Source organism: Trematomus bernacchii, unplaced genomic scaffold, assembly GCF_902827165.1.
Source record: "Trematomus bernacchii unplaced genomic scaffold, fTreBer1.1, whole genome shotgun sequence".
NCBI lineage: Eukaryota > Metazoa > Chordata > Actinopteri > Perciformes > Nototheniidae > Trematomus > Trematomus bernacchii.
In genome coordinates this window covers 29,713,369-29,741,291 of record NW_022987739.1, presented here as the reverse complement: position 1 = coordinate 29,741,291, position 27,923 = coordinate 29,713,369, and the positions used below count along the sequence as shown (strand labels likewise).

General features: G+C 43.8%; 3 protein-coding genes across 3 annotated transcripts; all 3 read right to left on the bottom strand.

Annotated features, from left to right (window-relative positions):
• Window positions 1-782: 782 nt before the first annotated feature.
• On the bottom strand, window positions 783-2,041 carry LOC117496092 (trace amine-associated receptor 8a-like). Its single transcript, XM_034147780.1, has 2 exons — window positions 1,869-2,041; window positions 783-1,599 (listed from the first exon to the last, which is right to left on the bottom strand). Exons 1-2 carry the CDS (start codon window positions 2,039-2,041, stop codon window positions 783-785), a joined length of 990 nt encoding a protein of 329 aa, XP_034003671.1.
• A 16,531-nt stretch (window positions 2,042-18,572) lies between these two features.
• Window positions 18,573-19,825, bottom strand: LOC117496242 (trace amine-associated receptor 8a-like). Its single transcript, XM_034147988.1, has 2 exons — window positions 19,653-19,825; window positions 18,573-19,392 (listed from the first exon to the last, which is right to left on the bottom strand). Exons 1-2 carry the CDS (start codon window positions 19,823-19,825, stop codon window positions 18,573-18,575), a joined length of 993 nt encoding a protein of 330 aa, XP_034003879.1.
• A 6,396-nt stretch (window positions 19,826-26,221) lies between these two features.
• On the bottom strand, window positions 26,222-27,489 carry LOC117496106 (trace amine-associated receptor 8a-like). The gene is made up of 2 exons (XM_034147804.1): window positions 27,317-27,489; window positions 26,222-27,041 (listed from the first exon to the last, which is right to left on the bottom strand). Exons 1-2 carry the CDS (start codon window positions 27,487-27,489, stop codon window positions 26,222-26,224), a joined length of 993 nt encoding a protein of 330 aa, XP_034003695.1.
• Window positions 27,490-27,923: the final 434 nt, after the last annotated feature.

Genomic DNA, 27,923 nt, shown 5'->3' with positions numbered 1-27,923 from the left:
AAAGTTCAATAAATTGATGTTTTAAAAGTCAATAAATAATCGTATTTAATAATCGTGATATCAATATTGACCAAAATAATCCTGATAATGATTTTTGCCTTAATCGAGCAGCCCTAGCGAGGTCCCGATCATCGCTGATTGAAGCTTTAATTCTTATTGTCAGCTTAAATATTATGAATGTTTTTCTACATTATAATCCCTCATTATTGCAACAGACAGTACATGTAAATGATCATGGGCAATGGTAAAATAAACATGTGTTATCACTCAACAAGATTTATTTTTGTTCTTGTTATATTGTATTGTCAGTGTGTTGGAGAACCAAATCTGTTATGTGTCAGTAAAACCTTCTCTCCTTTTTCTCTCTCTCTCTCTCTCTCTCTCTCTCTCTCTCTCTCTCTCTCTCACACACACACACACACACACACGCGACAGCTCTGTCTTTTTCTTTGAAGTTGCACACTCACCTTCTGCCAACGACATACTCAATCAGTCTGTAATGCATATTGTCTCCAAAATTAACAATTGAACATATCATTACCAGAATACTGGTCAAACTGAAGTCAACACAGGTCAAAAAATACTACTTCTTCCACACAATGTAATAATTTCAAGTTTTATTTTGTATTCAATTATTTAATATCTTTTAGTTACATATGTTTTACTACATTAAATAATGTCTAATCTTTCTTCAGCCATTACACATTGCATTCTGACTCAGCAACAATAGCAAAAAATATGTCCATCTGAACAGAGGTTTTTTAGAATATATCTCAATCCCATTACAGTATTTTAGAATCACACGAGCAAGACTTAAGTATTTTAAGGGTAACAATGAGCTTGATCGATTTTCTAAACCAGGGGTATAACGAGGCATAAATCAATGGGTTCAGACAAGAGTTAAAATACAGCAACCAGAGTACAATTGAGGTTGAACTACTAGCTTCAATATCCTCACCTGCAAGGGATGGAGTGTAATATGGAAAAAAACATATTAGAAACACAAGGACAACAACACCAAGAGTCCTGGCTGCTTTCATCTCAGATTTCTTAACAGTTGCACCAACTGAACGTTGCATAGTGACAGCGACAACATGAGATCGCATGGCTCGAGCCTGAGACACAGCCACCACAAACACTCTGATATACAGAACTATGATAACAGTAATGGGGGCAATAAAGGTAACAACTAAGTCAACAGCTCCTGTGATATTGTCAATGACAACTACACACTCTCCATGGCAAGAATTCTGTGAATCAGGTTGTCTCAGAAAGTCCTTTAAAATGAGACAATTATATATAATCGAGCAAATCCAACAAAGACAGATGCAGATTTGTGTTCTGTTCAGAGTTACTCTGGTGGTGTAATGTAGAGGGTCACAAATAGCAAAATAACGATCAATGGATATGAGCACCATGTTTCCAACCGTAGAAGAGGTAATGATAAAAGGAACTATATTATACAGAGCACATATCAGGTCACCCAAGTACCAGCAAGCCTCTGTTAAAAGGATTGTAACAGGCATCAAAATGAGGCCCACAAGGAAGTCTGAGACAGCCAGGGAGAGGATGAGGAGGTTAGTGGGGGTGTGGAGCTGCCTGGAAAGGAAGAATATCACCATGAATACAATTATCAATGATAGCTTGTAACAACAAACAGCACTAAAACACAAAAAAAGACATGGACATGCATTTGTTGAGCAGTGCTTGCTTGAACTATTTTGTCAGAAAACGTCAGGTTTGAATATGTTATAATTTAAAACAGAACAACTATTATCTGAAACATTAATTAAAAGGAATGCATGGCTAAATCCTGTTACTTTTCAATCATGAACATATACAAGCTTAAGCTGAAAGTTTGTCAGTGCCTGAAGTGGGAGATAGAGATGATGACCAGCAGGTTGAGAGCTGAAGTGATCAGAGTGATGAAGGACTGCAGGATGTAAGCGAGCAGGAAATCTGACTGAGCTGGCGTAGGCTTCCTGCAGGATTTGTTGAAGAGTTGTGGAAAGCAGAGTTCATCCATTTGGGAAGTCTCCATCTGTAGAGAGACGTGTTGAGAAGCTGCTGTGTTCTGGCAAAGCTCTCCGTTATGCAGCTGATATATCTCTTCTCATCTGTCTTGCCCCTACTATTACTTTTTCTCTAGCTAAGACTGAAATCCCTAAGCTCTACATTGTTTTCTGCAGTCATCTTCATCTCAGTCTTCATCACTTCCATGCAACTTGTTTTTTTCGTAATTCCCGGCATTGACATCATCTTATTTGATTTTGGTGGCCACTTTTTCCTTCTCATCAAGAGTGGTTTTACAGTGTAAAGAATCTTAAAAGATTAACATTTTTCGTGAAGTATTGAAACCAAGTGGGCCATGCTGATAAGTTACATTGTGGGAGTGGCTCCTCAGAGTTATGGTCAAAGGGTCAATGAAGCCAACTTGCTTCTAGACAATGGATTAGGTCATTCAGCCTTTTGGGCCTGGTGGTTCCAGGGTTATTTTGAAACAAAAACCACATAAAGGCAAGAGATTGGGAAGGCCAATGAGATTGACTGTTTGTTCGCCTCAAGAAAGTTCTGGCAGCCCCCAGATGACTCAGGAAAGGGACACAGGGTTTCAGAGTGTTCAGCTCAGGAGGAGAGCTTTGAATGGGGTGACGTCACTTTGCCTCACTTTACGCCGAACTGCATTGTGGGAAGCAGAGCGGAGCTTTGCTGGCTTTTCAGGCTGCAAAAGTTGAGCAATGTTCAACTTTTGAAGCTTCTGAAGCTTCGGTGGAAGCGTCAGCCAATCAAACCGCGTGTATGCTGGGAGAGACAAACCGCAGGTCATTTCCTCAAATTCCAAAAAATGGAGCAAGCTTCAACGCACGCCGCTGTGTGGACGGGCCGTTATACTGTCAGGCACTTTGAAAGGCTCCCAAACACATCCAAAATGTTGTCGATGGATAATGAAAAGTTGGAAGATTATAGGGAAGCTTTAACCATATCCCAATATCACAGCGCCAGGTATGGATGAGACTTGCCCAGCAATATTAAAGGCTCTAGACCAGTGGTTCTCAACTGGTGGGTCGCAACCCAAAAGTGGGTCGCAGATGTGTAAGTGAAGAAAAAAAAAAGTTGGAAAATGTTTTATTTTTTATTTTGAAGGCCCGATTTTCTAACGCATGCATTAGGCGTTGGACTGGAAGTACCGGAGACCATAAACGATTTTGAAAACTTCTGTCACGTTTGGTTGTTTGTTTATTTATTTAAAAGACTAACCCTAACCCTAACCCTAACCCTAACCCTACATGAATCCACATTGCTGTAAATGAGCCAGTATTAGCCAGCAGGCACATTTCCTACAGTTGTCCTTGGCAAGATGTTAAATAACCACAACTGATCACGTAGTAATCATCTTCTCAATAAAACATCTTTGCTGATGTTTTTTCGAGTCTTCTGGCCAATCAGAATCAAGATTGAGCTATCTACCCATACCCACAATTTAAAGTAATTCACACTGACAAGCTCAGCTGTCAGAACAAAGTGAAAAAGAAACAATGGCATAAAATATTATTAACATGTCGGGTAGTAATAGATTTATTTATTTTCTTCTCAGAGTGTACCAGAATGCGTGGTTTATATGTTAGTATGTCAAAAAATCTCCTGGGGGACAATCCCCCTGCGGTTGGGTTTTCAGCATGTGTGCCTTTTTATGTTATACAGTTCAGCTTTGATTCCATCATCTCATTAAACCTTATGTAAAAGCATTCTTTAGTTCTGTGAAGGGATATAAGGGTTATATGCACTGTACTTCACTTTAATATTATATGCTGAAAAGCGTATATATTACAGCACGATTTTTTGTTGAATAGATTTGAGTGGTTCAAATTTCGGGTCGCGATTTATTGACAAAGGAAAAAGTGGGTCCCGAGGCCTGACCAGTTGAGAACCAGTGCTTTAGACATTGTTCAGGTTTCTGGCAGACATGTCTCTTCAATCTTGAGTGATGGTCAAGGGCTAACTCCTCTTTTATATCAAGGTATCATGTTGCTCAACCACCCAGGAAAAGCTTATGCCAAGGTACTCAAAGGAAGATCTGACCAATTGTATTGAACATCTTGCTGTCGTGCTTAGCTGTCCCCCTTTGTTAGAAGCATCCTTATACTTCCTGTACATAGTAAAACCATTTACTGAAAGGATTAATAAAAGGGTGTCAGAGGCCTCAGTGTGGTGAGACAAGGACTTCCTAACTTTTCACATGGAATTCACAAATTATGGTAAATATGTGCATCTTACCACACACACACACACACACACACACACACACACACACACACACACACACACACACACACACACACACACACACACACACACACACACACACACACACACACACACACACACACACACACACACACAGCGAGCAGCATAGGACAGAAAGGGCCCCGAGTAGAGGGCTCCACCTGTGCTTATATAACGTTGGGTTACAATACGTAACCCAATAACATGTTAAGCTCCACATAACATGCTAGCGCACGCACCGGGCAGAGGAGGTGGAATTTAGCCTCCCAGGCCCCACCATGGGATGGAAGATTAAAGTCCCCTAACTGAATAGCCCTTGACCTGAACGAGCTCCTTAGACTCTTGGGAACAATGGAGGGGTTCGGTCTGATTGTCGCCCCGCTACGGTCACCCCGGATCAATAAGCAACTTGGGTGCACCGACAGAGCGGTCAGCTCTGACACTCTCTTGGCCGAAGTTAAGTTAAGTTGCAACGTTGTCTTCCATGACAGCGCTTTCAGGAAGGAGAGCTCCAGAGGCTCAAATGGTTCTGTGACCAGAGCCTCGAGCACCAACGGCAGGTCCCACTGCGGGGTGGAGGCGTGCACTTCTGGGCGCTGCCTCCTGACCCCCTGCAAAAACCTTGACATAAGCGGCTGACTGAAGGCTGACCCGCCGCCAAATCCCTCATGGCAGGACGAGATGGCTGCTGCATAAACTTGAATTGTGGAATGAGCAAGCCCCCTGTCCACCAGTAACTGTAAGTAGGACAGCATAGAGCCCAACGTACAAGATAGGGGCTCTATTCTCCCCTCCTCACACCATCGCTGGAATCCCAGCCACTTTGGCCTGTAACAGGCTGTGGTGGATCCCGCTCTAGCTGCCTGGATAGTCTGAATAACCTTGTCAGACAGTCCCCCCTGTCTCAGCCTGTCCCTCTCAGGAGCCAAGCCTGGAGAGGTTGGCCCAGAGTGGGTAACGCCCCTATTGCACCTGCCTCCTGAGACATCGCCCCCCCAGAACTGAGGAATCGCCCAGGGCTGGCCCACCATCATCTGTGTCACCTCTGCGAACCACGGCCAAGTGGCAATCTGGGGCCACTAGGATGACTGACAGACGCTCTTGTCTCACCCTCTCCAGGAGGGGGAGAATGAGGCGTACCGGTGGAAAGGCGTAGAGCAGCTTTCTTGGCCATGGCTCGTGTGCAAACACGTCCACCCCCAAGGGCGGATTGTCCCGCCGAGCCATGGAAAACCACAGGGTACAGTGGCTGTTGCGCCGGCTGGCGAACAAGTCCACCTCCGCTCTCCCGAACTGGGCCCAGATTTGTTTCACCACCTCCGGGTGAAGCACCCACTCGCCTGGCAGGGGCCCGCCTCTTGACATGAGGTCGGCCCTCCTGTTCTCCAGTCCCGGGATGTGGAGGGCCCTCAGAGATAACACAATCTCTGAAGCCCACAACCACAGGTTCCCCGCTGTGGTCAACAAGGCGGCGGAGCGGGCTCCGCCCTGCCTGTTGATGTACGCCACTGTGGGGCTGTTGTCGCTCCTCACCAGCACATGTTTGCCCTGTATTAAGGGTTTGAAATGCTGGAGGACTAACACCACTGCCCGCAGCTCTAGAAGGCTGCTGTGCCGTGTCTCCGTTAGAGACCAGCGACCCCCTATAGCTCTCCCTAGTTCCCCCCCCAACCTGTCACGGATGCGTCCGTGAACACCGTGACGTAGGAGGTTACCCGCCCCAGTGGAGTTCCCCTCCATAGGTGCTCTGGGGAACCCCAGTAACGGAGGTTGCCCACCACTGAGGGAGGGATGGTCACCAGGTGTCGTTTGTGCCTCTTGGGATCTAAACAAAGGCCGGCAAACTACCTCTGCAGGTGGCGCATATGCAGCAAGCCCAGCGGTACCACAAAGTGAGCAGCTGCCATGAGACCCAGAGTCTGCATAATTGTCAGCGTTGTCACCGTTACCCCCTGTCGCAGTCTGCAAACTGCACGAAGCAAGGATGCCTGTCTGCTCTCTGACAGGGTGTCTCGTAGGCTGCCTGCATCGAGCAACATCCCCAGATACTGCACCTGCTGGTGAGGTATGGGGGAGCTCTTCTTCCAATTGACCGCGAAACCTCGGTTTGGTGTAGGATCAATTGGGCTGTGTGAAACATTGCCCATTCCCTGGACCTGGCCATGACTATGAGGTTGTCTAGATAAAAGAACACCCTCATGCCACGCTCGCGCATCGGCTGGAGAGCTGTGGCTACACATTTGCTGAACGTGCGTTGGGATAGGGAGTAGCCGAACGGTAGTCTGTTGTACTCGTAGGCTACACCCTGGAAGGCAAAACGCAAATAATTTCTGTGCTTTGGAGCAATGCTGACATGAAAGTAAGCGTCCTTCAGGTCGATGGTTGTGAACCAATCGCCTGGCTGCGCCAGTCCCATCAACTGTTTTACAGTTAACATATGGAATTTTCTGCGTGCAATGTGGAGATTCAGGCTGCGAAGATCCAGAATAGGCCTGAATTCTCCTGTCTTCTTTGGAACCAGGAAGTACAGGTGCCCTTCCTCTCTGTCTTGAGAGCGCACAACAGACACTGCCTGTTTTTGCAACAGGGCCTGAATCTCTGCCGAGAGGGAACCTATCTCCCCTCGGGATGATAGATTCGCCCCTTTTATGCCTGTGAACGGAGGAGGAATGCTGCAAAACTGGAGTGAATAACCCAGTCTCAGCGTCCTGTCCATCCACTCCGTTAATACACAGCTGTGCTTCCATTCCCCATAACATTGTGTTAGGGGATGTGCAATCAGCTGCGGGGCCCCAGCTATAAAGCTGTGGTACTCTCTGGTGACCCGTTCCGCCGCAAAACTCCCCGTGAAGGGAAGTTCTGCCCATGGAGGGTCGACACAGAAAGGGCCGATTCTCTACTGAGGTCTTTGAAGCGCGCTCTCCGCCATTATACATTCACCCAAGCGGAATTTTTACACTCGGCGTTGTGTGTCTCCTAACCCTGCTACGCCGGCCATAATGTCCCTGTACCCACATAGCGCGGTTTATCACTCTCACATGCGCATGCCCACTAGCTGCTTCCTTTACTGGAGTTACAACTGGGGCAGCGAGTGGGGAATCTGTACGGTTAACATTATGTGGAAGTGTGGATTTGTGGAGAGAAATTACACTTAGACTGGGATACATGCAATCATTTTTATTTTTAAAAGATGATCGTGTCACAACAGTAGCATCATACAGGGAGGAGGCGAGATTCGCCCTCGCGTCCTGGGTGGAGAAAGTGACTCTCTCCGCCGGGACGCTTCCCCCCACCGCCAGTCAGCTTCTGGAGGACGGTGCACCCCACCCTGAAGCCCTTTGCCGAGGCGGAGCTGGAACGGGAGCCTGTCGGGGTCGGTCAGCCCGTCCCCGCGAGTGCCGGTATTGAGCCGGTTCTCCGGGACGAACCGCGGAGGCAGAGGGAGCAACGGGAGCCCCGGGGGCTCTATACCGGCGCCTCTCTCTCCGTCCTACCACCGCCGAGCGCTCTCCCCCCCGAGGAAGAGCCTGAGGACGAGCCAGCGGCAGCATGCGGCTGAGCTGCGCCCTCTCTTCCTCCAAGCAACTGAAGCACTAGGTGACCGAGGTGATCGACCCGAAGAGCCCTTCCGTGGATACGGGGGCCCCAAGGAGATCATCCCGGTCTTTCTTGGACAGTGCGGTCAGACCCAGCCACACGTGACGCGACGCCACTGTGGCCAGGGACATCACACGTCCAGCTGCGGTAGCCATACCGTCTGGCCCATCTACCGTCTGGCCCACGCAGCAGTCCAAATAATCGCTCCCGTCTGGAGGCGGGGAGGCGGGGATGTCCTGCTGAGGGGTGATCAGTGAGACACCCAACACGCCAAGATTATTGGCCGCTGCTGCCATCTGCATCCCGAGCCTGAACATCTTATCCAGATATTCCAGGATTTCACGGTCACGCGGCAGCGGGGGCAGAGGCTTCCTCCCCTCTGCCCACCCGGCTGCCTGCGGAAGCAGATGGGCCGCCAGGCTCTCATCAAGGGGGGGCACACCGGGACACTCCGTGTCCGAGCGGCCCTGCACCCTTAGAATTCCCGCCCATGTTGCCACTGGAGCCGGGCCGTAGAAGCCCTGACGGAGGCGGCTCACCGGCCTCGGTGGCAGTGGTGGGGGGAGCGGCAAGCCTGCATGATCCGCCGCCATAGTCATCACCGCCGGGAAGTCCTGCCGCACAGACCTGTGCTGTGGACCCTCCTGGAGGCCGGCCACGGAAGCATCAGACAACGAGGTGTCGTCGTCGTCTTCCTCCTCGACGAACGGGGCCACCCGGCCCGCTGGCATGGCGAACACGAAGGGCACACCAACATCTTGCTCCTCCATCTCCACCACCTCGAGGTCAATCAACATCGGCCCCTCTGTTGTTTCCCCGACTCAGACTGCAAGGCATCTGGGTGTGACCCTAAATAACAACCTGTCCTTCACCGCAAACATCGCTGCTACAACCCGCTGCTGCAGATACACTCTTTACAACATCAGGAGGATACGTCCCCTCCTGACCCAGAAAGCGACGCAACTTCTGGTCCAGGCTCTCGTCATCTCACGCCTTGACTACTGCAACTCCCTCCTGGCTGGTCTAACTGCATGTGCCATCCGACCTCTGCAGCTCATCCAGAATGCAGCGGCTCGTCTGGTCTTCAACCTTCCTACATTCTCCCACACCACACTGCTCCTCCGCTCCCTTCACTGGCTTCCAGTAACTGCTAGAATCCACTTCAAGACACTGGTACTAGCGTACCATGCTGTGAATGGATCTGGCCCTTCCTACATCCAGGACGTGGTTAAACCATACACCCCAGCACGTGCACTCCGCTCTGCATCAGCCAAACGGCTCGCTGCACCCTCACTGCGAGGGGGACCCAAGTTCCCATCAGCAAAAACACGTTGGTTTGCTATCCTGGCTCCAAAATGGTGGAATGAGCTCCCCATTGACATCAGGACAGCAGAAAGCTTACAGATCTTCCGGCGCAGACTGAAAACTCATCTCTTTCGACTCCACTTCGAGAAATAAAATGACTAACAAAGCACTTATATACTAATAAAGGACTGGCTTATCTAAAGCCAGTTGAGTAGCACTTGAAATGTTTTGGCTCTATGAAACCTGATGTACTTATATGATTCTGTTTTCTTCAAGTTTGTATTTTCTTGGTCGAATGCACTTATTGTAAGTCGCTTTGGATAAAAGCATCAGCTAAATGCAATGTAATCTAATGTAATGATTAATGAAAGGGTGTCAGAGGCCTCGGTGTGGTGAGACAAGGAATTCCTAATTTTTCACATGGAAATCACAAATTATGGTAAATATGTGCATCTTACAATATGTTTTTTCTCCATTCCTTTAGCTTTTACATTAACAAACACACACACACACACACACACACACACACACACACACACACACACACACACACACACACACACACACACACACACACACACACACACACACACACACACACACCTTTCTACCTGACTAATGAAGCCCATTAGACTATCAGGAACTTTACACAACAAACATCAGCACATAGTTATTGCTCTCTTATGCAATGCTCTCATTAAGAATTCACACCTTCTTGTGTTCATGTCAGATGATCTCAAACTCTCATCTCAGAGGGATCCTCCCAATCAGAGGTGTAAAGGACATCATCCATGCTCCAAAGCAAACATATGATGTAAGATCCAAACATCAACACACGATGCAAACTCTGTGAGGAGATGAAAATAGTTAACCTATCCTCCCATGATGGAAGTTGCATCTTCACAAACTTATGAATTATACTTTTTATGCAGTTGCAATTCATTAAGAAACTTGTGCATTAGCCCGCAGCAAATATTTAGATAACACCCCCTCTGTGTTTGTTAAAATCTGAGCTTCTTTGTGATTTGTTTTGCACCTGCGCCGGCCACTCGTGCATGTTGGTGCGAGTCCCTTGCTGTGTCTCAATTCAAATACTTCCCTTTGAAAGCTGTCTTGTTAAATAATGTAAACACTTGCGCATTGCGTGAATTTCAACCAGGTAGCGTTGTCTCAAATTGCACATGGATGCTGTGCCCTACACAGGATTGATGCTAGATAGCTAGCTAGGGAGCAACATTTGCTGTACCAAGTCATTGCATATATTGACTGCTCAATAAACCCATTACAATTAAAAGTGGCTTCTTTTTGACAACACTTTAAAGGTAGTAAATAGAGACACAATATTTCAAATTCTGTACATCGGAATCAATGCATAATGTAATGTGTTTGAACACTGTAACATATCCACATTTCCAACACACAACATTGTTTACACCCTTATGAGCTTATGTCATACTTTATATATTTGTAATATATATATATATATATATTAAAACAAGCATTCATCACAACTTCTGTGATTAATGCTCTATCAAGTTTGGAGTCACGAGTCACTCTAGCATCACAGTTGACATGAATGTACATTTTAGAGATGCACTTGATAGTCAAGATGTAGGTTATGGATGTAGGTATGACCTTGAGTTGTTTATGTCAAAGTGCTTCAGATGATAGAGTACTTTAGAAAAGACGGAGAAAACTGAGCACAAACAAGTATACTAAGGAACAGTCATGCTCGTGAACCTGCTATATTTACATCAGTATATTTAAGTTTGACAGCTGGAACGTTCAAACAAATGACTTGAGATGCTTTTGTTTCTTTTCAGGCATTCCCACACCCTCACTAACATGTTTGCAATGCCTGCAGTTCACAGACCGTCAGACACCGGCTGCTTGTTTTTTTTTGTCAGCCTACTTGTCTCTCATATTCACTGTGAGCATGAGAAGAGTGATCTGTGTTTCAGTTCAATGAGACTCATTCCTGCTGCAGACAGTGAGGGAAAAACTCATTACCAGATTTCACACTGCATCCTGCCTCGCCGAAAGCGCTTTCGACGACGGGGAAAGCGTGGTGGTGCACTGGTCCATCTGAAGGCATACCTGACGGCTTCTTCTGTGAATTATCCACGCCTCGGATGTCACGGCCCTCCCGCTGCACGCCAAGTGAGAGATCGGTGGATTGGCCCCGTTTTTCCGGAGCTCCGGACTCTGAGGGGCCCGCTGGCAGCTCCTCCTGCCCGACTGACTGCTCCCGGCCCGCGCGGCGTTCAACACGCACATCTTCGTCAGCTGAGACGCACTACACCTTCGGCAAGCCCGGAGCGAAAACTTTGCATGGCTTTGCTAAATGCTAGGTCGATAGCAAACAAAACGTTCCTGCTAAACGACTTCTTCACCTCTCGTGAACTGGATTGTATGTTCCTGACGGAGACCTGGGCTCACGCTGGCGAGTATACACCGTTCTCTGAACTTCTTCCTCCTGACTGTACATTCTTCAGCTCCCCCCGTGCCACTGGCCATGGTGGGGGCATAGCATCAGTGTTTAGAGCTAACCTCCAATGCCGATTGCTTCACCCTGTATCTAGCTATGCTAGCTTTGAGTTGCAGCTTTTTGAACTGAACCCGGCCTCGCCTATACTCTGCGCAGTCGTGTATCGTCCGCCAAAGTGTAATAAGGATTTCATAAATGACTTTTCTGACTTTCTGTCCGGGATCATGGTGAAATATGATCGTGTTTTGATCTCCGGAGACTTCAATGTCCATGTGTGTTGCGAGTCCAAACCTCTGGTTAGGGACTTTTTAAATCTCCTTGATTCCTTTGGTCTCGTTCAGTCCGTGGCTGGCCCAACACACGAAAAAGGACACACTTTGGACTTAGTATTATCGTTTGGACTGTCTGTATCTGTGGATGAAATATGTGCAGCAACGCGTATCTCAGACCATTTACCGGTTCTGTTTACAACCTCGATCCCTTCCGCAGGAGTCGAATCACGTGCCCCTGCGCGTCGTCTGCGTTCGATAAACCCCTTGACTGCCTCACAGTTCTCTGATGTTTTTAATGCTTCTCCGATCTGTAAATTAGATGTGAACTGTGCTTTTAATGCTGATGAGCTTATCTCCATGTTTGACTCGACATGTACACTAATACTGGATTCTGTTGCTCCTTTTAGGCCCATCTCCCAGCTACCTTTTTTATCAAAAGCCCTGGAGCGAGTAGTCTACGCCCAGCTGCAGTCTTTTTTAACCACGCATGGAATCCATGAAAAGTTCCAGTCTGGCTTCAAACCCATGCACAGCACTGAAACAGCCCTTTTAAGAGTTTTTAATGATCTGCTCCTAGCCGCCGACTCAGGTATCCCAGCTGTCCTGGTGCTGTTAGACCTGACAGCTGCCTTTGACACTGTGGACCATAGCATCCTGCTGTCACGGCTTGAACAGTCCGCTGGCATCACAGGCTCTGCCCTTGCATGGTTCAGGTCCTACCTGACAGACCGTAGCTTCTCGGTACAGCTAGGTGCCTTCTCCTCTGCCAAAGCCCCTCTTACCTGTGGGGTTCCCCAAGGCTCGATTCTGGGCCCCATCCTTTTTCTACTGTACATACTGCCCCTAGGTTCAATACTCACAAAACATAACATTCCCTTCCACTGCTACGCCGACGATGTACAGATATATCTGCCTCTCAAAGCAAATGTCACACACTCACTACAGCAGCTGATGGACTGCTTAGCAGAGATTAAATCCTGGCTGAGCAAAAACTTCCTCAACCTCAACGAGAGCAAGACCGAGTTCATCTTTTTTGGACCGCAACCTCCAGCCTCTCCGGTTGATATTCTGGGCTCTATAAAAAAAAACATCCTCCCCTCGGTCATGAACCTTGGAGTGACATTCACCAGCACTTTTAAATTTGACAAGCAGGTCAGCACCGTAGTAAAATCCTGCTTTTTTAAAATAAGACTATTGGCCAAAACCAAGTCGTATTTATCTTTTAAAGACTTAGAAAGGGTTATTAACGCCTTTGTAACCTCGAGACTGGACTATTGTAACGCTCTGTATGTGGGTATGGACCAGGCCTCAATCAAACGCTTACAGCTAGTCCAAAACGCTGCTGCACGTTTGCTGACTGGTCACAAAAAGCGCGACCACATCACCCCTATTCTGGCCTCACTACACTGGCTTCCAGTTCGGTTCAGAATTGATTTTAAAATCCTTTTATTTGTTTTTAAAGCCCTAAATGGGCTGGCTCCGGCCTATATAACTGAACTGCTCCAGCGCTACACCCCAGCCAGAGCTTTAAGGTCTGCTGACCAGCTGCTGCTGGTAGTGCCCAAGACCAGGCTAAAAACCCGAGGGCACCGAGCCTTCGCAGCAGCTGGCCCTAGGCTCTGGAACACTCTGCCCCTCCATGTGAGGTCGGCCCAGACCCTAGGGGTTTTTAAATCAAAACTAAAAACACACTTCTTCTCTCTGGCTTTCTAGTTAGAGCGGAGCACGACTCCTGACTATTCCGTGTGTTTTATTCTTATTTTGTTTTTTAAGTTATATCTGTTGTAATTTATTGTCGTTTATTGTGTTTTGTAGTAATGTGTTTTTATTACATGTACAGCACTTTGGCTCGACCAAAAATCGCTTTTAAATGTGCTTTATAAATAAAACTTGATTTGATTTGATTTGATAACATGACCTCTATAAACCTTAATTTGAGATTTTATTGTTATAAATCTTCACTTTTTTTTAAATAGGGACTAGAAATATACTGTACATGCATGTATTTTCTGTATAGCATAGTTCTGTATCAATACACTTACATTTATATCATGTCTAAATATAAAATATTTTTGGCTTTTAGTTTGTAAGAAAATGTTGCATTGATAGAAAAGAAGTTTAAAATTCATAATAAATTACAATATATATATATATATACATATCCAATCAAATCTATAACATAATGGTGCAACATTGCATACATAATACAAGCATAGGCAGTCTCTGTCTCACCCTGCTGTTTATCTGCAGTTGTTGCAGGACTTTTCCACTCATTTACAATAGAAATATTTGCAATTATGATAACAGCGGCATGAAAAACACCCCCTCATTACATGATGAGGCCGAAGATGAAGAACGATGGCTACCCACAGTAGATGTCCACAGGTGAACACGGCCGAGGAGCTTTCCTCGTATACGTATGTGGTGTTCTCAGGATCTGTGTCGCTGCACTGAAACTTATAGTTTTATAGACCATTCCTTATTTTGCCAACATTTGGGAGGCATTAGTATTGATAATGTGGATATAGTAAATCATTTATTGCCCTGTCTCTGTCTCTGTGTTTTCCCGCCTGTCTGATGGTCTGATTCTTTTCACCTGCTCTTGTGTTTCTGCCTGTCCTCCCCAGCTGTGTCTTGTCTTTGTGATTAGTCCTGTGTGTGTATATAAGTCTGTCTTGTGTTCGTTGTCTTTCTTTCTGTCTGGGTCCGGATATGTGGTGTTGTTTTGAACCTGCCTGATTCCCTACTATTCAATATAATCTTCTATATATCTTGAGAAATAAACCATGAGCGTATGCATTAGGTCTTGCATTTAGTTTTTACACTTCAAGTAGTATTCAACTCGATGCTAGAAACTCTAGCAAATGTCACAAAAAAGTTTCTGGGAATTACCCTCCACCGGCTTCACACATGAGTAAAAAGTTTCCCAGACTTTTTGTAGCTGTACCTCCTTTTCTTTGTCAAAGTTTGCATCATACTCTGCCGGTAACATTTTTGTGCCAGTAAGGCGTAATGCAGGCAACGACAATGATGACAGATTGATTGATTAACATCTGATACAAGGTGAAAGCCCTCTCTTGCCTGTCAATCCAATGTGGGAAATCATCTCAATTTGCGTCTGTCACAGCTTGGCAAGGCGGGAAAACACAGAGACAGGAAGTGAAACAAGATAGGAGAAAAAACATTTAAAAATAAAACAGGAAACACAATCAACCCCAGGATTATGACAGAAAGACGGTCAGAGAGACAGGTACCGTCAGTCTGATGTAGAAAGCGGTGATCAGACAGCTGTACAGGAACATCAGAGCCGGCAGACCAATCAGAATCCAGCTGAGCAAATGAGACAGAGGTGAAGATGGAGGTGAAGGCAGAGGCGGAGGCTGAGGCGCGCAGGTCACTTCCTTTTGACCTTATCAAAAAATGTAAATGCATTTTCCTGTTTGTATATTACTGGTTTAAACATCGATACAGTGTTGAGGTGTAGGATCAATTTAAAGGTGGGGTAGGTAATTTTGGAGAAACCAGCTCGAGATCGCTAGAATTTGAAAATACACAACCGGAACAAATCTGCCACTTCCTTACAGAGCCCCTCCTCCAACACACACGAACGCGTACATGACCAATGAGGGCACGAGATAAGTTTGTGCACAGATGGAAGGCTGACAGGCAGGTAGGCCATCCAGTTATTTTAGCCGGGCCGGCTAAAATGATTGGTCGTGCTTTTTACAGTACTACGGCTTCCACAGATGAAATGTTTTTAATGGATTTTTTGTCAAAGCACTTAAGATATTCATTGCTATCGGGATGTTAAGAGCATTCCATGGAATATAACAAAAAGTGTATCTCGAGCCGGTTTCTCAAACTTACCTACCCCAACTTACATAATAAATAGTTTTGGCCCCAATACTGACCCCTGGGGGACACCGCATGTAATGTCCAAATATGAAGAACAACACTCTCCCAGCTTCACAAACTGTTGCCTGTTGGTTAAATAACTCCTTACCCATTCCAAAACTACAACCCTGATTCCATAACGTTCCAGTTTTTTTATTAATATGTCATGATTAATTGTGTCAAATGCTTTTTTTAGGTCAATGAATATTCCAATGGCATGTTTCTTTTGGTCAATTGAGCTTGTAATTTCTTCAAGTGAGTCTATTAAAGCCATCGATGTTGATCTATTGGCTCTGAATCCATATTGACTTTCTGTGAGAAGTTTGTGTTTTTCTATGAAATTGTCCAGTCTGTTATTGAAAAGCTTTTCAAGATTTTTTGAGAATTGTGGTAGAAGTGAGACAGGTCTGTAGTTTGTGAAGTGATGTTTGTTCCCAGCTTTCAACAAAGGTATGACTTTTGCTATTTTCATTTTGTTAGGAAATTTTGGAATTATAAGTTACATACAGTATGTGTGTGAATGGTTTTGAAATAACACCTATAACCTTTTTTAATACAGTCATGTCAATGTCATCACAATCGGTAGATTTTTAGTTTTTACATTTCGTTACAATATCAACTACTTCCCTTTCATCCACTGCTGTGAGGAACATTGAGAAAGGATTAAGTGTTATTACATTTTACAGCTTTTTTTCTGATGTTCCTCCATCAGGGATTTTGCCTGCTAATTCAGGTCCAACATTTACAAAGAAATCATTGAAATTGTTGGATACAACATCCATATTTTCCTCTTCCTTATCCTTGTCAATGAAGTATGTAGGATAACTCATTTTTCTAGACCCATTTTTTATAATACTATTCGTTTTTATTTGTGTCTAGTATCTTCCGATAGTATTCATTTTTACAGGTCCTTATTAGAATTGTTAATTTATTTTTATATTTTTGATATCTAATCTCTGTCTCTTTTGATTTATTTCGCATGAAATCTCTATACAATGAATTTGTCTTTTTACAGGCATTTTGTAAACCCCTTGTGATCCATGGACATTCTGCATATTTCATTTTTCTACTGTATTTGACAATTGGGCAGTATGTATTATATAATGATACAAAAATTCTCAGGAATTGATCATATGCGCTGTCAATATTATTTTCTTGGTATAAATCATCCCATCTTTAAGGCACTTTTTAAAGCGTTCATTGCTTCCTCTGATCTAACTCGTCTGTATTGAATAGCTTTGTCCGGCATGTTATTACTATAGTTTCTGTCATAAACTGCAAATACTGGTAGGTGGTCACTTATATCATTTATTAAAAGTTCACTTACTGTATTGTTTTTTATGTCATTTGTGAATATATTGTCTATGAGAGTAGCACAGTGCGATGTGATTCTGCTGGGTCTAGTCATTTTTGGATATAAACTCATACTGTACATTGTGTTGATAAATTCTTCTGTCATGCTGTGATTATTTGGATTCAGAAGGTCAATATTGAAGTCACCACAAATGAAAACTGTTTTATGAATCACTTTTGAGAATATTTCCTCCATCCAGTCCTTGAAAATCTCAATACTAGAGCCGGGTGCTCTATATATACAACTGATGATTACATTTTTCGTTTTTTCTTTGCATATTTCAATCGTGATGCATTCCAATACATTATCAATCACTGTTGACATATAATTCATCACCTTAAATTGTAAAGTATTGTCCACATACAAGGCTACTCCTCCTCAACCCTTGTTTTGTCTATTTATGTATCTGAGTTCATAGCCCTCCAGCTCAAAGTCTATGCCTTTGTCCTCCGTGATCCAAGTTTCATATATGGCAATGATGCTAAATGTTTGTTGAAACTGATTTAAATATTCCTTGATGAGATTACCAGTTGAATTATACTTAAAGTTCAGGGTTAAAAAGATACTGTTCAAATTATTATTTTTTAAAAAGTTAAACAAATTGATGTTTTCAAAGTCAATGAATAATCGTATTTAATAATCGTTATATCAATATTGACCAACATAATTGTGATTATGATTTTTGCCATATCGCTTCTTGCAGCTTTAATTCTTATTGCCAGCCTCAATATGATGATTGTTTTTCTACATTTTAACCCCCCATTATTGCAAGAGACAGTACATGCAAATAATCACGGGCAATGGTAAAATAAACATGTGTTAGCACTCAACAAGATGTATTATTGTTATTGTTAAATTGCATCGTCATTGTTTTGGAGAACCAAACCTGTTATGTGTCAGTAAAACTTCTCTCCTTTTTCTCTCTCTCTCTCACTCTCTCACTCACAAACACACACACACACACACACACACACACACACACACACACACACACACACACACACACACACACACACACACACACACACACACACACTCTTTGTTTGAAATTGCACACTGACCTACAGTACTGCCAACGACATAATCAATCAGTCTGTAATGCATACTGTCTACTAAATTAACCAGAATACTGTTCACACTGAAGTCAGCACAAGTCAAAAACTACTACTTCTTCCACGCAATGTAATATTTTCCAGTTTTATTTTCAAGGCAAACAAAAATGATTGAATATTTTATTGTTAGATAATGCTTTACGACAGTACGTAATGTGTAATCATTACACATTGCATTCTGACTTGAATGTGACTCATTAACAATAGCAAAAATATGTCCATCTGAACAGAGGTTTTTTAGAATATATCTCAACCCCAGTCCGTCTTTACAGTATTTTAGAATCGCAAGAGTAGGATTGAAGTATCTTAAGGGTAACAATGAGCTTGACAGATTTTCTAAACCAGGGGTATAAGAAGGCATAAATCACTGGGTTCAGACAGGAGTTAAAATACAGCAACCAGACTACAATGGGTGAGGTTGAACTACTATTTTCAATATCCTCACCTATAAGGGATGGAGCGTAATATGGAAAAAAACATATTAGAAAAACAAGGACAACAACACCAAGAGTCCTGGCTGCTTTCATCTCAGATTTCTTGGCCTTTTCACTAACTGAACGTTTGATAGTGACAGCTATAACATGAGATCGCATGGCTCGAGCCTGAGACACAGCCACCACAAACACTCTCATATACAGAACTATGATAACAGTAATGGGGGCAATAAAGGTAACAACAAAGTCAACAGTTCCTGTGATATTGTTAATGACAACTATAAACTCTCCCTGGCAATAATTCTGTGAATCAGGTTGACTCAGAGAATCCTTTAAAATGAGACAATTATATATAATAGCGCAAATCCAACAAAGACAGATGCAGATTTTTGTTCTGTTCACAGTAACTCTGGTGGTGTAATGTAGAGGGTCACAAATAGCAAAATAACGATCAATGGATATGAGCACCATGTTTCCAACCGTAGAAGATGTAATGGTAAAAGTAACAACACAATACAGAGCACACATCAGGTCATCCAAGTACCAGCAAGCCTCTGTTAGAAGGATTTCAACAGGCATCAAAATGAGGCCCACAAGGAAGTCTGAGACAGCCAGGGAGAGGATGAGGAGGTTAGTGGGGGTGTGGAGCTGCCTGGAAAGGAAGAATATCATCATAAATAAGATTATCAACAATAGCTTGTAACAACAAACAATAGTAAAACACAAAAAAAGCATTTTTACGAGTGCCTGATTTAACATTTTTGTCATACAACGTCTTGTTTGAATATTATATACGTTAAAACAGATTAAATATTATCTGAAACATTCATTAAAAGGAATATATGCATGGGTTAATCTTGTTACTTTCCAATCATGAACATATACAAGCTTAAGCTGAAAGTTTGTCTGTGCCTGAAGTGGGAGATAGAGATGATGACCAGCAGGTTGAGAGCTGCAGTGATCAGAGTGATGAAGGACTGCAGGAAGTAAGCGAGCAGGACATCTGACGGAGCTGGCGTAGGCTTCCTGTAGGATTTGTTGAAGAGTTGTGGAAAGCAGAGTTCATCCCTTTGGGAAGTCTCCATCTGTAGAGAGACGTGTTGAGAAGCTGCTGTGTTCTGGCAAAGCTCTCTGTTATGCAGCTGATATATCTCTTCTAATCTGTCTTGCCCCTACTATTACTTTCTCTCTAGCTAAGACTGAAAAAAAAAAGTTGGAACATTTTTAATTTAAAATTTTGAAGGCCCGATTTTCTAACGCATGCATTAGGCGTTGGACTGGAAGTACCGGAGACCATACACGGTTTTGAAAACTTCTGTCACGTTTGTTTGTTTGTTTGTTTATTTAAAGGACAGTGCACATTCATCCACATTGCTGTAAATGAGCCAGTATTAGCCAGCAGGCTAATTTTCAACTTTTGTCCTTGGCAAGATGTTAAATAACCACAACTGATCACGTAGTAATCATCTTCTCAATAAAACATCTTTGCTGATGTTTTCTCGAGTCTTCTGGCCAATCAGAATCAAGATTGAGCTATCTACCCTTACCCAGCAGCAGCTGGTCAGCAGACCTTAAAGCTCTGGCTGGGGTGTAGCGCTGGAGGAGTTCGGCTATATAGGCCGGAGCCAGCCCATTTAGGGCTTTGAAAACAAATAAAAGGATTTTAAAATCAATTCGGAACCGAATTGGAAGCCAGTGCAGTGAGGCCAGAATTGGGGTGATGTGGTCACGCTTTTTGTGGCCAGTGAGTAGACGTGCAGCTGCGTTCTGCACTAGCTGCAGGCGTTTAATTGACGCCTGGTCCATACCCACGTACAGAGCGTTGCAGTAATCCAGTCTCTAGGTAACAAAGGCGTTAATAACCCTTTCCAGGTCTTTAAAATATAAAAACGACTTGGTCTTGGCCAATAGTCGTATTTTAAAAAAGCAGGTTTTGACTACGCTGCTGACCTGCTTATCAAATTTCAAAGCGCTATTGAAGGTCACTCCAAGGTTCGTGACAGAGGGGAGGATATTATTTTTGAGGGAGCCCAGAATATCAACCTGGGAGGCTGGAGGTTGGGGTCCAAAAAAGATAACCTCAGTCTTGCTCTCGTTGAGGTTGAGGACATTTTGGCTCAGCCAGGATTTGATCTCTGCTAAGCAGTCCATCAATAGCTGTAATGAGTTGACATTTGAATTGAGTGGCAGATAGATCTGTACATCGTCGGCGTAGCAGTGGAAGGGGATGTTGTGTTTTGTGAGAATTGAACCTAGGGGCAGTATGTACAGTAGAAAAAGGATGGGGCCCAGAATAGAGCCTTGGGGAACCCCACAGGTAAGAGGGGCTTTGGCAGAGGAGAAGGCACCGAGCTGCACTGAGAAGCTACGGTCTGTCAGGTAGGACCTGAGCCATGCAAGGGCAGAGACTGTGATGCCAGCGGACTGTTCAAGCCGTGACAACAGGATGCTATGGTCCACAGTGTCGAAGGCAGCTGTCAGGTCTAACAGCACCAGGACAGCTGGGCTACCTGAGTTGGCGGCCAGGAGCAGATCATTAAATACTCTTAAAATGGCTGTTTCAGTGCTGTGCATGGGTTTAAAGCCAGACTGAAACTTTTCATGGATGCCATGCGTGGTTAAGAAAGACTGCAGCTGGGCGTAGACTACTCGCTCCAGGGCTTTAGATAAACAAGGTAGCTGGGAGATGGGCCTAAAATTTGCGAGAATGGAAGGGTCGAAATTTTTCTTTTTAAGTAGTGGCTTGACCACGGCATGTTTGAATGCAGCTGGGACACATCCTGAGCTAAGAGAGGTATTTATAAGTAATAAAATACTTGCTCCAACTGATTCGAAAACATCTCTGAGAAGGCGAGAGGGAATGCTGTCTGAGGTGCAGTTTGTCGGCCGCAGGTGCATGACTACATCCGAGAGAGAAGAGAGGGATACAGGCTCAAAGTGGTCGAGGACAGCAGGGCACAGAAAAGGAGCAGAATCTGGGGTAGCACTAGTGTGGCTAGCCTAAGAGCAGATACTTTTTCAATAAAAAATGTAAGAAACTTATCACAGAGAGTAGTCGATGGCACAATTTGAGAAACATCACAGGGATTAATGATCGAGTTGAGGACATTAAAAAGAACCTGAGGTTTATGGCTGTTTTTGGAGAATAACAGAGAAATGTGCTCTGTTTTGGCTGCTTTGACTGCCGTCTGGTAGTCGGACAGGCAAGCACGAAGGATTTCTAGGGAGACATGGAGTTTATCCTTTTTCCATTTTCTCTCTGCACGCCTGCAAGCGCATCTGAGAGCGCGAGTACAGTCATTGAGCCACGGCTCTGAGAGAACTTTGGTGCGTCTAAGCGTAAAAGGAGCAACAGAATCCAGTATTAGGGTACATGTCGAGTCAAACATGGAGATAAACTCATCAGCACTAAAAACACAGTTCACCTCTAATTTACAGATCGGAGAAGCATTAAAAACATCAGAGAACTGTGAGGCAGTCAAGGGGTTAATCGAATGCAGACGACGCGCAGGGGCACGTGATTCGACTCCTGCGGAAGTGATGGAGGTTGTAAACAGAACCGGTAAATGGTCTGAGATACGCGTTGCTGCACATATTTAATCCACAGATACAGACAGTCCAAACGATAATACTAAATCTAAAGTGTGTCCTTTTTCGTGTGTTGGGCCAGCCATGGACTGAACGAGACCAAAAGAATCAAGGAGATTTAAAAAGTCCCTAACCAGAGGTTTGGACTCGCAACACACATGGACATTGAAGTCTCCGGAGATAAAAACACGATCATATTTCACCATGATCCCAGACAGAAAGTCAGAAAAGTAATTAATGAAATCCTTATTGCACTTTGGCGGACGATACACGACTGCGCAGAGTATAGGCGAGGCCGGGTTCAGTTCAAAAAGCTGCAACTCAAAGCTAGCATAGCTAGTTACAGGGTGAAGCAATCGGCATTGGAGGCTAGCTCTAAACACTGATGCTATGCCCCCACCATGGCCGGTGGCACGGGGGGAGCTGAAGAATGTACAGTCAGGAGGAAGAAGTTCAGAGAACGGTGTATACTCGCCAGCGTGGACCCAGGTCTCCGTCAGAAACATAAAATCCAGTTCACGAGAGGTGAAGAAGTCATTTAGCAGGAACGTTTTGTTTGCTATCGACCTAGCATTTACCAAAGCCATGCAAAGTTTTCGCTCCGGGCTTGCCGAAGGTGTAGTGCGTCTCAGCTGACGAAGATGTGCGTGTTGAACGCCGCGCGGGCCGGGAGCAGTCAGTCGGGCAGGAGGAGCTGTCAGCGGGCCCAGCAGAGGCCGCAGCTCCGGAAAAACAGGGCGAATCCACCGATCCCTAACATGGCGTGCAGCGGGAGGGCCATGACATCCGAGGCGTGGATAAGTCCCAGAAGAAGCCATCAGGTGTGCTTTTTGATGGACCAGCGCACCACCACGCTTTCCCCGTCGTCTAAAGCGCTTTCGGCGAGGCAGGATGCAGGGCAACCGGCGCAGGTAGGTGGGAATATCCGACAGTAGAGGGGGGGGGGACGATTTATGGTTGCCAGATGTAGCTTTGGGCAGCAATATAAACTCCAGTGAGGGTCTGAGGTGGAGGAGAGCTTGGCGATCGTAGACGAGCAGAGCAGAGACATTCTGACAAACATAAAACAAAAACAGGATAGCTAAAGGTAGAGAGCTGAGGGAGCGGCGAGCCGACACAGGCGCCATCTTCCCACACACTGGTCACAGCTGTCTCGTTTGTGCAGATTGCATGAAGTATAAAATATCTCTACCGTGAGTTCTGTGCTAAGTGCGTTAGCATTTTTCCGCTTAGTGCTAATTCAGAGGCTTGGTATTACCCCTGTGTTTCGTTCTTCACACATTATAGATTGTCATAAAAAAATATTTGAATTGTATTAATTGTATACATTTTATATACATATTTTTTACATATTATATAGTTGGTGTCAGTTAAAGGTGGGGTAGGTAATTTTGGAGAAACCACACGAACGCGCACATGACCAATCAGGGCACGAGATAAGTTTGTGCACAGATGGAAAGCTGACAGGCAGGTAGGCCATCCAGTTATTTTAGCCGGGCCGGCTCAGATGATTGGTCGTACTTTTTACAGTACTACGGCTTCCACAGATGACATTTTTTTATGGATTTTTTGTCAAAGCACTTAAGATATTCATTGCTATCGGGATGTTAAGAGCATTCCATGGAATATAACAAAAAGTGTATCTCGAGCCGGTTTCTCAAACTTACCTACCCCACCTTTAAATGTATAGTCCACGATAAAATATTGATTAAAATGGTTTTAAGATGTCTAAAGTTACTGATAAGTCACGTGTTTCCTGCTTGGGAAACTAAATAATAAAAAATAAACTGCCTAGTATGAACACTTTTATAGCCCTTATTAGATTTATAAGGTCCTTAACCTGCTGGGTCCATATTTGGTTCGGTCGTTCTGCCCGATTGCCCCCGCCGGCAATCGGGCAGAACGACCGAACCAAATATGGACCCAGCTGTTTTTTCTTTTGACCTAGAGCTGTACAAGCTAAAGTACACTCTTCAGTGTATTCATTGTGAGTGGAGGAGAGCCTCGGCTAGAGGGGCCAAAGAGGCTGCCCTCAAAAAGGCAGTGGCCAACAAGCCATGGTTGAGGAGCTCGTTGCCTGAATGGCTAGGACTGTTTTCGGGCAGCCCCGATTGCCAGCCTCCAGCCTCGGACCCTTTCTTGGGGTCCACATGGATGATGCTATGCGACTAGCCATGTTTAGGAAAGTAAACACAGCTGTCCAATGAGGGCTACAGGATGGGATCAGTAAGCATAATAAGGAGGTTGACAAAAACAGGCACTAAAATGTGCTGTGTGCCTTTGAGCTAGCCCTGCGTTGTAATATGACATATGTTTTGAGTTTGTCATGTGCCCAGTTAACATGGTACAAACTTAAATATGAAAAGGTTCAACTACGCACGCACACACACCTCATCTCGGCTCGCGCAGCACGCTCACAGGCATAGATTGCCAATAATTGATTGCGCACCTTGGAGGTGAAGTGCAGGCATATTGTCATTCAAGAGAGAATACGATGCATAGTTCTTTTGGAAAACATGTTTTTATTTTAGCCTATTTACCTCGTTAACGTAAATAATACTCGTTACATTGACACATGCATTATTTGTGATTAAAATAATGGTTGTTGGTAATGTATTAGCGACCCCCACAGATGTATGATTTCCCTGTATGTGTGAGTTCATGGGAGCTCAGACCCTCCTTATGACCCCGCATAACTTGAACCCTGGCCTGCCCTTTATGACAAAGGCCGTGGGGAAGTTGAAAAAGATGTGGCTTCAGCTGAATACTTTGCCAATAATCTAATACATTTTTATTTATTAGAATGATTATATTCAGTAGGTTGTGGAAGTGCGCCCCAAAATATTTGTTGATCTTCTTTATTGGTATTTATTAATTTGATATTATTTATTTAAATGTAGATATAAATGTATAATTTTTTTTATTTATATTTGTAATGGTTTTTCAGTTGAATTATACTTAAGGTTCAGGGTAATCAACTGTTAAAAAGATACTGTTCAAATTACTATTATTTATTTTTTAAAAGTTCAATAAATTGATGTTTTAAAAGTCAATGAATAATCGTATTTAATAATCGTGATATCAATATTGACCAAAATAATCGTGATTATGATTTTTGCCTTAATCGAGCAGCCCTAGTGAGGTCCCGATCATCGCTGATTGAAGCTTTAATTCTTATTGTCAGCCTAAATATTATGAATGTTTTTCTACATTTGAATCCCTCATTATTGCAACAGACAGTACATGTAAATGATCATGGGCAATGGTAAAATAAACATGTGTTAGCACTCAACAAGATTTATTTTTGTTCTTGTTATATTGTATCGTCAGTGTGTTGGAGAACCAAATCTGTTATGTGTCAGTAAAACCTTCTCTCCTTTTTCTCTCTCTCGCTCTCTCTCTCTCTCACACACACACACACACACACACACACAAACACACACACACACACACACACACACACACACACACACACACACACACACACACACACACACACACACACACACACACACACACACAAACACACATGCGACAGCTCTGTCTTTTTGTTTGAAGTTGCACACTCACCTTCTGCCAACGACATACTCAATCAGTCTGTACTGCATATTGTCTACAAAATTAACAATTGAACATATCATTACCAGAATACTGGTCAAACTGAAGTCAACACAGGTCAAAAAATACTACTTCTTCCACACAATGTAATATTTTCAAGTTTTATTTTGTATTCAATTATTTAATATCTTTTAGTTACATATGTTTTACTACATTAAATAATGTCTAATCTTTCTTCAGCCATTACACATTGCATTCTGACTCAGCAACAATAGCAAAAAATATGTCCATCTGAACAGAGGTTTTTTAGAATATATCTCAACCCCAGTCCGTCATTACAGTATTTTAGAATCACACGAGTAAGACTTAAGTATTTTAAGGGTAACAATGAGCTTGATAGATTTTCTAAACCAGGGGTATAACGAGGCATAAATCAATGGGTTCAGACAAGAGTTAAAATACAGCAAGCAGACTACAATGAGTGATGTTGAACTACTATGTTCAATATCCTCACCTATAAGGGTTGGAGTGTAATGTGGAAAAAAACATATTAGAAACACAAGGACAACAACACCAAGAGTCCTGGCTGCTTTCATCTCAGATTTCTTAACAGTTGCACCAACTGAACGTTGCATAGTGACAGCGACAACATGAGATCGCATGGCTCGAGCCTGAGACACAGCCACCACAAACACTCTGATATACAGAACTATGATAACAGTAATGGGGGCAATAAAGGTAACAACTAAGTCAACAGCTCCTGTGATATTGTCAATGACAGCTACACACTCTCCATGGCAAGACTTATGTGAATCAGGTTGTCTCAGAAAGTCCTTTAAAATGAGACAATTATAGATAACAGAGCAAATCCAACAAAGACAGATGCAGATTTTTGTTCTGTTCAGAGTAACTCTGGTGGTGTAATGTAGAGGGTCACAAATAGCAAAATAACGATCAATGGATATGAGAACCACGTTTCCAACCGTAGAAGAGGTAATGATAAAATCAACAATACAATACAGAGCACACATCAGGTCACCCAAGTACCAGCAAGCCTCTGTTGAAAGGATTTCAATAGGCATCACAATGAGGCCCACAAGGAAGTCTGAGACAGCCAGGGAGAGGATGAGGAGGTTAGTGGGGGTGTGGAGCTGCCTGGAAAGGGAGAATATTATCATAAATAAGATTATCAACAATAGCTTGTAACAACAAACAGCAGTAAAACACAAAAAAAGGCATTTGAATGGACATGCATTTGTTGTTGAGTGTCGGCTTTAACTATTTTGTCACACAACATCAGGTTTGAATATGTTATAATTTAAAACAGAACACCTATTATCTGAAACATTAATTAAAAGGAATGCATGGCTAAATCCTGTTACTTTTCAATCATGAACATATACAAGCTTAAGCTGAAAGTTTGTCTGTGCCTGAAGTGGGAGATAGAGATGATGACCAGCAGGTTGAGAGCTGCAGTGATCAGAGCGATGAAGGACAGCAGGATGTTAGCGAGCAGGACATCTGACTGAGCTGGCGCAGGCTTCCTGCAGGATTTGTTGAAGAGTTGTGGAAAGCAGAGTTCATCCATTTGGGAAGTCTCCATCTGTAGAGAGACGTGTTGAGAAGCTGCTGTGTTCTGGCAAAGCTCTCTGTTATAGAGCTGATATATCTCTTCTCATCTGTCTTGTCCCTACTATTACTTTCTCTCCAGCTAAGACTGAAATCCCTAAGCTCTACTTTGTTTTCTGCAGTCATCTTCATCTCAGTCTTCATCACTTCCATGCAACTTATTCATCTTATTTGATTATGGTGGCCACTTTTTCCTTCTCATCAAGAGTGGTTTTACAGTGTAAAGAATCTTAAAAGATTAACATTTTTCGTGAAGTATTGAAACCAAGTGGGCCATGCTGATAAGTTACATTGTGGGAGTGGCTCCTCAGAGTTATGGTCAAAGGATCAATGAAGCCAACTTGCTTCTAGACAATGGATTAGGTCATTTAGCCTTTTGGGCCTGGTGGTTCCAGGGTTATTTTGAAA

What these genes read in the sequence shown, in the direction of transcription:
- LOC117496092 (XM_034147780.1), bottom strand. Translation starts at nt 2,041, where the DNA reads ATGGAGACTTCCCAAATGGATGAACTCTGCTTTCCACAACTCTTCAAC. An exon ending in ATCTCTATCTCCCACTTCAG is followed by an intron (nt 1,600 to 1,868) that starts GCACTGACAAAC and finishes CTTCCTTTCCAG; the next exon opens with GCAGCTCCACACCCCCACTA.
- LOC117496106 (XM_034147804.1), bottom strand. Translation starts at nt 27,489, where the DNA reads ATGGAGACTTCCCAAATGGATGAACTCTGCTTTCCACAACTCTTCAAC. An exon ending in ATCTCTATCTCCCACTTCAG is followed by an intron (nt 27,042 to 27,316) that starts GCACAGACAAAC and finishes CTCCCTTTCCAG; the next exon opens with GCAGCTCCACACCCCCACTA.
- LOC117496242 (XM_034147988.1), bottom strand. Translation starts at nt 19,825, where the DNA reads ATGGAGACTTCCCAAAGGGATGAACTCTGCTTTCCACAACTCTTCAAC. An exon ending in ATCTCTATCTCCCACTTCAG is followed by an intron (nt 19,393 to 19,652) that starts GCACAGACAAAC and finishes CTTCCTTTCCAG; the next exon opens with GCAGCTCCACACCCCCACTA.